We start from the raw sequence: 8,289 nt of genomic DNA on the forward strand, positions 1-8,289 counted from the left end.
CACTGCCCCTACAGAGTAAGCATGGCTAGCACTGCCCCTACAGAGTTAGCATGGCTAGCACTGCCCCTACAGAGTTAGCATGGCTAGCACTGCCCCTACAGAGTTAGCATGGCTAGCACTGCCTCTACAGAGTTAGCATGGCTAGCACTGCCTCTACAGAGTTAGCATGGCTATCACTGCCTCTACAGAGTTAGCATGGCTGTCACTGCCTCTACAGAGTTAGCATGGCTGTCACTGCCCCTACAGAGTTAGGGAGAAATTTCCCACAGGGATCAGCCTCATAGTCATGGTAGGACACTTCTTTCATTTAATTCATTTTGCTCAGGTTACTCGTAAGCCCACGTCCCGCCACCATTTGAAACGGGAATATAACGGCCATTACTGTTAATGTATCATAGAAATTTTACACATTCAGTAATAAAATATCACAGGGGATGGTATGGGGGGGAGTGGTCATTTGAGAAGGGGGATGCCACCCCCCTTTATACCCCCTAAACTTTAGTACTGATTATATTGTATTATTTAATATCTATGTTTAAACTTAAAATATCTTTGACATTTTTAGATGCAGCAAATAAACAATGTGAACATATATCATAACGTCAAAATTTAGGGGGAAATTTGAATGAGGATGCTTGTGGACTAGGATTTTAATTTATATTTTTAAAACAACAAGTACAATAAAAACGGTAAATAAACTAAGAGTCAATTTGAAATTAACTGAAATTTAGATTAGTTGAGTCATAGCTTGAAAATAAAAATACAATGGTTGAAACGTTCCTGTGCCTTTTAGGCTGCTCCAAAATTCTTGATCCTTTTAATGATAAACCGCAAAAGATGAGATTTTTTTTTTTTAGCAGATGCATCAGTCAGTCAGTCAGTTAGAAACGCCTCCTGTATCGGTCACATGACTTTCTTGAAACAACATGCGCACCGATGCATCGGTGTTGGACTCATCACTGCTGTTTATTTTCTTGCATCGCGTTCATTAAAATCTAAACTATTGTTCTTCTCAGTCTGGTACCATACTGGGTGACCCGGAAGCAGTGGTAGACCTGGGCTCCACTGAGGTGAATGAAGATCTATTTACGGAATATCTGGATTCACTGGCTGAGTCAACATTCAGGTAAAAACTTCACAGGACAAACAGTGGCCATCTAAGGGAAAACTTTAACAAATAACCTGTCTGGACACCATTTAATTAATCTTTAGTCGCAGCTACTTCCTCAGTGTACACCTTTTAATCTGTTCATTTAATCCAATTAACCTAAAATTAAGCTGTTTGTATTAAACTGAGCTGGAAGTCTTTATACATCAGTCTAACCGATGATGCCGATTCTTTAAAAAAGAAATTCGGGCTCATTTATGAAGCCGATATTCCTTTTTCTTATCCCTATTTTCATGATTCAAAAATGACACAATGATACGAAAACCAGATTTATTAACAAATCAGACAAAACATTAAAGGATAGCAGATGGAGGGAGCAGGAACGGCTGCACTTCACAAAATCTCAATGCATGGCTGCTGAATGCATCAATGATCGGCGAAAACATGCACACATTGGCTGATGCAAAACCCACAAATATCAACCGACTGATCTATCAGTGTATCTCTAGTATGTTTGGCTCAACAAACCTTACCATTCATAAAAAATCTTGCTCTGAGGTCACTTTGTTTTGTTTTTTACATATAATACAAGGTGGAAGAGCTCATGAATCGCTCCATAATCATACATTTTTAACCCCAAATCTGCAGGTTTCCCCTTAAAAGCTGAATGTAAAAAGGGATTTATTCAGAGTGAGTGTAATCATAGTTCCAATTCAGTAAAAACTGGTTAATGACAGAAAAAAATAAAATTTTATTGACATCTTAGTCCGAGGCGTCCATTCAATCTGCTGGCTGATGTTACCAACCCCATACCAGGGGTGCTGATTTGATCGGATGTCACGAAAGAAGCATAAAGAGCTGCACATTTCCTAAAAGAGGTATTAAGGTTATTTTTAAAGGTGAATAAAGGTTATTCTTTTATTGGAATTGTACAGGATGTGTTGCATTGTAAGCGAAAAGGTTTAAAATGATTGATTATAGTCTGGGTGCACCGTTTAGAGCCAGTCTATACACTCTAAAACTACTAAAAGATTTGTGTTTTAGTTGGAAATGTGTTCTTGTTGTTATTTTGTTAATAAACCACGAAAACATTGCTTAGGTAAATTAAGCAAAATTGAAATGTGAAACTTATTTCTTTAAAATCTTTTATCTTCCTTTCCTTCATTTTTTTGGTCCAAAGAGCGGACAGCTATCACGTGTTTGAGCACAACTGCAACACCTTCAGCAACGATGTGGCACAGTTCCTCACAGGCAGAAAGATCCCTTCCTACATTACAGACCTGCCATCGGAAATACTCGCCACGTAAGTCGAAGGAACTGTTTTGTACTGACGGCCGCAAACACTGTGTGAGGGAATTATTTCTCAGCAAACTCAAAAGGTTCTGCAAACTCAAAAAATATAGTAACAGACACCAAAAAAATGAAACAAGAAAACACAAAAAACAAGAGTAGCAAACGCAGAAGAGAGACCAGGAAACACAAAACTTAAAAAAGAAAGGAGAGAAAAAAAAAAGATTTGACTAACAAACATCAGACTAGTAAAAAAAAAAAAAAAAAAAAGACAAAACCCCCCCACAAAAATCAGACTAACATAGAAAACGTATGCAAGGAGAAAAAAAACAACAGTTAAAAGCACATTGTTCAGCTTTTAGCCACTAGGGGCGCTAGACCTGTTACTGCCCTAATTTTACTTCTACTAAACATTTAACATGATAACAAAGACATCTGACTGTATACTAGGAGCAAAGTTTGAACTTACCAGTCTAATAATAAAGTTGAGAAAAGAATCGGTTTTACATTTGACGAGAAGGTTTAAAGTTTTTCCTTGCCTCAGCCATGACCAGTACGCAAGCAGGCGGAAAAATAGTAGAGCTAAAGCTGAGCTCCATGAGGACATAAGAGCCTGTGGTCGTAAAGCGCCACGTTATTCCAGGTTAGATGACCCAGCCAACGACGGCATGGCTTCTCCCAACTTACATAGTCGGTATTTGAAGAGGGGAGCCCCGCTGATAGCATTGATAGTGTCAACCTCTGTATATTGGCCTGAGGAATCATTTAAAATGACTCCATACCAGTAGGGGGAGCTGATCATCAACTTGTTGGACCAGAAAATACACATTACTAAAAATAAATCTAAAAGAACCAGACCCTTAAAAAAGGCCTGTCATTACCCGATCCGTACCGGAAGCACAATCCGTACCATCAGCTCATTTGCGCGTGCGCAAACAGAATAACTTCCGGTGGAAATATTTCCTTTTTCTTACTTTTTTATTCTTTTGTATTTTTTAGAGGCATGGGTTTCTTTTTGTATATCTTTGTATTTTCGTCAATATTGCATTTTCTAAAAATAAAAAAACAGAAATACATAAAAAAGTTCAATCGCCTTGTGATAGTTACTTTGACTGCTCTGAGCATGCGCAAATATACGTCACACAGCGTATATATTTAAATTTGTTTAAATATTTGATTTACTCTGTACTTAACTATGCACTCCAGCAGTACTGATCCCACAATGGATTCATTTGCTACCTTTCGTGACCTGCAGTTTTTCATTGATAAGGGAACATTTCCTCAAAATTTGGATTTTTATTCCAGAAAAATGACGTCAAGCAATACAATGGATTGAATTTAAAAAGCATCCATTTCTTCCAGAAAAGTCTTCAATATTGTCTTTACGATGTAGTTTAGTATTCTTTAATTATTTAAGGATATAAATAAAGTTTTTTCAGTACCGTAATTACATTATTTTTTGGCGACCCAGAAGTTATTCTGTTCGCGCAGGCGCAAATGAGCTGATGGTACGGATCGTGCTACCGGTACGGATCGGGTAGCGACAAGGCCATCTGGACGACATCTGGAGGAAGAGATAAAAGAAATGTTTTCCTTTCCATCAAATCTTTTTTTAAACATTTATTTTCTCCTAGCCTCATGTTGCAGGTTCCGGTCCTATACGATCTGATGATCGTCTCCCCCTAGTGTTCTGGAGAACTTCTACTACAGTTACAGTTAATACTTTACAGCTTTTCTTTTGCTACTTGCAGCATTTTCCTTTCTGTGATTTTGTGTGTTAGCCTCCTTTATGTGTTTGCAGCATGTTTACACTCTGCTGCCCTCTATTTTCTTTGACTGCTGCTTTTCTCCTTTGCACCATTTTTTTGGTGTTTTATTTCTTACTCTCATTTCTGAGTTAGGACCTTTTGAATTTGCTGTGAAATCATGCATTTATACAGTTTGAAGTCCTGCGCCACTGTAGTTTTGACTTCCATATTCCAGGGTAACCATGTCTAACATGTTGTGTTTGTGAGGCATTATGGCCCCTCAGGGGTCGGGCTCCAGGTGCTCTCGTCTGCTTTTCTCTGGTGTGTGCCTGCCCTCCTTTTGTCCAAGTGATCTGGGGGTCTCTGGATATCTGAGGCTTGTATCGCCTCTTTTCTGTTCTGGGCCCTGTACTGTAGGGCGAGTCTTGGGCCCTCCGCACCTTCTGTTAAGCAAACTTTCCTTCTGTAGAAGCTTTGTAAATCCTTTATACATGAGCATGTCCATGCATACTTAACACAGGAGTTTGGTTACAACAATACTAGATACTAAGCTGCAGCTAAAGATATATACCCTAGGAAACCTGCTAATCTTCAAGCTTTTTTGTTTTTTACTTTGCTTGTCTGTAATCTTCTTTTTGCTGTTATGTTCTCTGTTTTCTGTACCTTTCATCTAGGACTAACTGTTCATTTTCTGCGCCTATTTTTGCTGTTTTGTTTTATTTTCTCTCTTTTCATGCAATCTTTCCTGTGTCTCTCTCTCCTAAGTTCTTATCCCCTCTGACTTTCTTACCTCCTTTTCTGTCTCTCTGTCCTTTGTATACGATTTACTCCCTAAATTATTTTCAACAAAGTTTTATAAGTATGAAGCAGAACCTTAAGGCAACCGTCATAAAGGTCTGCTTGTGAAAGCAAAGCTATCAGCTAGCTGTGAGATATTGATTCTGGCGCTAAAACAATAAATCGGATTAATCGTGATTAATTTATTATTGAAATAAACACCAGATAATTTAGTAACGGATTAATCATTAAGTATTAGTATAGAAACTGTAAAACATGGCTTTAGCTGACAGAGCGACCCAATTAAAGCAGGAATTATATCAAAATTATAAGATTAAAAAAATAGTTTCATCTCTCATTATGCTCTATCCAGAACTCCTCAAGTGGAAAAGTTTTAGCTTCACCTGCTTTAATTTCTTTACTCTAGCTATCCAATTATTAATAAAAAATAAATAAATCAACAGATGAATTGATTTGCAAAATAATTATCAGTTGCAGCTCTAATCGATTCCTAGATCTCTATTGGCAAAATGGGACAGAAAAAGGCAACATTTATGTCACAACATTATCATTATATTATATTATCTGATTATTTCCAGCCTACGGTGCTCATCAAACACGGTCACACGCTGCAAACTTTTACACATTTTTATTGGGATTAATTCGTTTTTAGTTTTATTGGGATTAATTAGTTTTTTGTACACTGAATTTTAAACACTGAATTTTTGATAACACATTGAATTCCTTGCACTGAAATTTTATCTGGAAAAATTTGCCTGGAAAAAATTTTGGTTGCACAAAAATTCAGCTGCAAAAAAATTCGACTGCAAATGTGTTGACCTTTTGGTGACCTCGAGTCAAAGCAATCGACGCTGGAGTGGAGCCGCTTCTAGCCAATGAAATGAGCTCATTTTGGTCACGCGACACAACAGTTGGGCATAGCTTTGTTCTCCACTAAATCAGTTTAGTATGGGGAAAAAAGTCAGAATTCAGACTTTTTTTCTCAGAATTCAGATTTTAATCTCAGAATTCTAACTTTTTTCTCAGAATTGTGACTTTTTTCTCAGAATTGTGACTTTTTTCTCAGAATTGTGACTTTTTTCTCAGAATTGTGACTTTAATCTCAGAATTGTGACTTTACTCTCAGAATTGTGACTTTTTTCCTCATAATTCTGACTTTAATCTAAGAATTCTGACTTTTTTCTCAGAATTTTGAGATAAAAGTCAGGATTCTGAGAAAAAAAGTCAGAATTCTGAGATTAAAGTCAGAATTCTGAGAAAAATTAAATAAAATGTAAAAATCAGTAAATTCGGTTTGGACAAGAATTCCGTCTTTAAGATTCGGTGTACAAAATAAGGCCGATTTCATTGCGACTGTTTTTCTTCTATAAAGGAGTTGCACATTTCTATCAGTGAAGGACGGTTGGGATGGCTTTAGACTTTGTCTAACTTTAATGCTCTGCTTCCTTCTGCAGGCCGTTTGGCCAGGCGCTCCGCCCGCTGTTGGACTCCATGTCCATCAATCCTGGAGGAACCAACTTCACTGGACAGCGATAAATGGAGCTTTATAACATTCGTCCCAGCAGCTGGCTGTGCTAGCAGTCATGCTAACCTGCTATCATCAGGGCTCTCTGTCTTTCTGCACCTTAAACTGCCTGCTGCAAACTTACTGGAAGGCAAAGCAACAAACTCAAGAAACTGAGTTCAACCTAAATTCAGACTAAATCTGCACAGAATAGCTAAAAATTCTCCCTTTAAAGACTTGATCAACTACATTAAGCATTGCTGTGCTTCCCTAAAGGTGCTTTGTACGTTTTAACACATAATTGGATACAATTGAAGAGATTTAAGATTCTAATAAACTGCTTGATTTATACATGAAAAAACAAAATATTTTTCCATATAATAAACTTAAGTAGGAATTTTGAATCCTTGCTTTAAAAAGCTTTTCTTCTTCTGAAACGCTGGCCTTAACTCTAACGACCTTTCTCTAATGGCTGACAGGTTTTACAGCACAGATTTAGAAATTATCCTTTTTTTTTTAGATGCCCCAGTGTCTCCCTACAAGCTTCTCTGTTTAGCATTAGTTTTGGATCAGCTGCAGAATACCAGGACCTCTGTGAGTTTTTGAAAAGCTTTATTTTTAATCAGGATTTTTGAATATCTATTCAGCTTCATGTGTCCCTTTAATTTTTAAATCACAGGAAAGGATCATTTTGAATGGAGTCTATACGCACAGTTTGTGTTTTAGTAGTAGGTTTTAATTTTTATTTTCGTTTAATTCCTGCAGCTTAAAGTCAAATATTCCACCAAGGTTTATATGGCCTTTTATAGCACTGCCTAGAAAACCATCTTTTGTAAAATCAGTTTTAAAGGTATTCTCTATTTGTCATGCCAAACATTGATTATAAAGCACTTTAATGCTTTGTAAACATAGGATATTTTTGTTTAAAAACCCCGGACCAATCACATGACATACCTCTCCTTTCCTAATTGTGTTTTTTTTTTGTTGGACCAGATTATTATTTATTCACCATCAGAACCAGGTATTTGTAAAAACAAAACAAGAGGCCTTATTAATGGTGTTGGGTTCAACTCAAATGTATTAATGTATTTTGTTTCTTGAATATTAAAGGCCTCAAAGGCAAAAAAATAAACTCTCTTTAATTTCATCCGTCTTATCTTATTTAAACTGTTGTTGTTATGGAGTTTTCTGAGTGAAATCTAAAATGTTGAAGTATAACTTTTACAAAAAGAGTTTTGTCAAATGTCTGAAAATGCTGACCTAATTCTGAAATATTAAAGTCTTTCTGTTTAAAAAAAGTCTGTCTACCTTTTATTTTTATGAGATTTGGAGTAAAGATTTTATTTCAATAGATGACATATCAACACCAACCACACGATGGTGCCAGAGAGTCATAATCTATCAAATTAAACCTTTGCTTTTTTTTGTACTCAAAAACTGGATTTAGGTAAAAGTAGTAATAAGTAATGAGATATAGAAGAAAACTATAAAAACTATTTAGGGTAGAAGAGACTAATTTAAATATATTTGTAACATATTTTTAATCTTTCAAATGTATCAATATTTATAGTATTTTTATGTACAGTTGTGCTTGAAAGCTTACAAACCCTCCCATTAAAGTTAAAGTCTGGTCAGCAAGGAATAATCAATGGATCATTATTTTTTTACCTAAAACGAATACGTTTGCAGTGATTTAATGAATTGAGCGTTAATCTGTAAAAAAAAAACAATTTTTGAGTCTGAGTGCGGCCATTTTTTCACAGATATAGTACCACCTCCCTCCTGCCATCTTCCAGCAGTGACGTCACGGTGCGGTAAGCCTAGCGCCATTCTCCCCGCTT

At 36.5% G+C, this 8,289-nt stretch overlaps 1 protein-coding gene across 1 annotated transcript in view; it reads left to right on the forward strand.

The window, feature by feature from the left end:
- Positions 1-7,727, forward strand: part of LOC107092871 (desumoylating isopeptidase 1-like) — an 11,357-nt gene extending 3,630 nt beyond the window's left edge. Inside the window, exons 4-6 of the mRNA XM_015387559.1 lie at positions 1,017-1,126; positions 2,289-2,411; positions 6,399-7,727. Coding sequence (XP_015243045.1) covers positions 1,017-1,126; positions 2,289-2,411; positions 6,399-6,480 — 315 coding nt within the window. The 3' untranslated portion in view covers positions 6,481-7,727. The remainder of the gene's footprint in view (positions 1-1,016; positions 1,127-2,288; positions 2,412-6,398) is intronic.
- Positions 7,728-8,289: the final 562 nt, after the last annotated feature.

This window comes from Cyprinodon variegatus, unplaced genomic scaffold, assembly GCF_000732505.1.
Source record: "Cyprinodon variegatus isolate N-32 unplaced genomic scaffold, C_variegatus-1.0 Scaffold398, whole genome shotgun sequence".
In the NCBI taxonomy this organism is placed as follows: domain Eukaryota; kingdom Metazoa; phylum Chordata; class Actinopteri; order Cyprinodontiformes; family Cyprinodontidae; genus Cyprinodon; species Cyprinodon variegatus.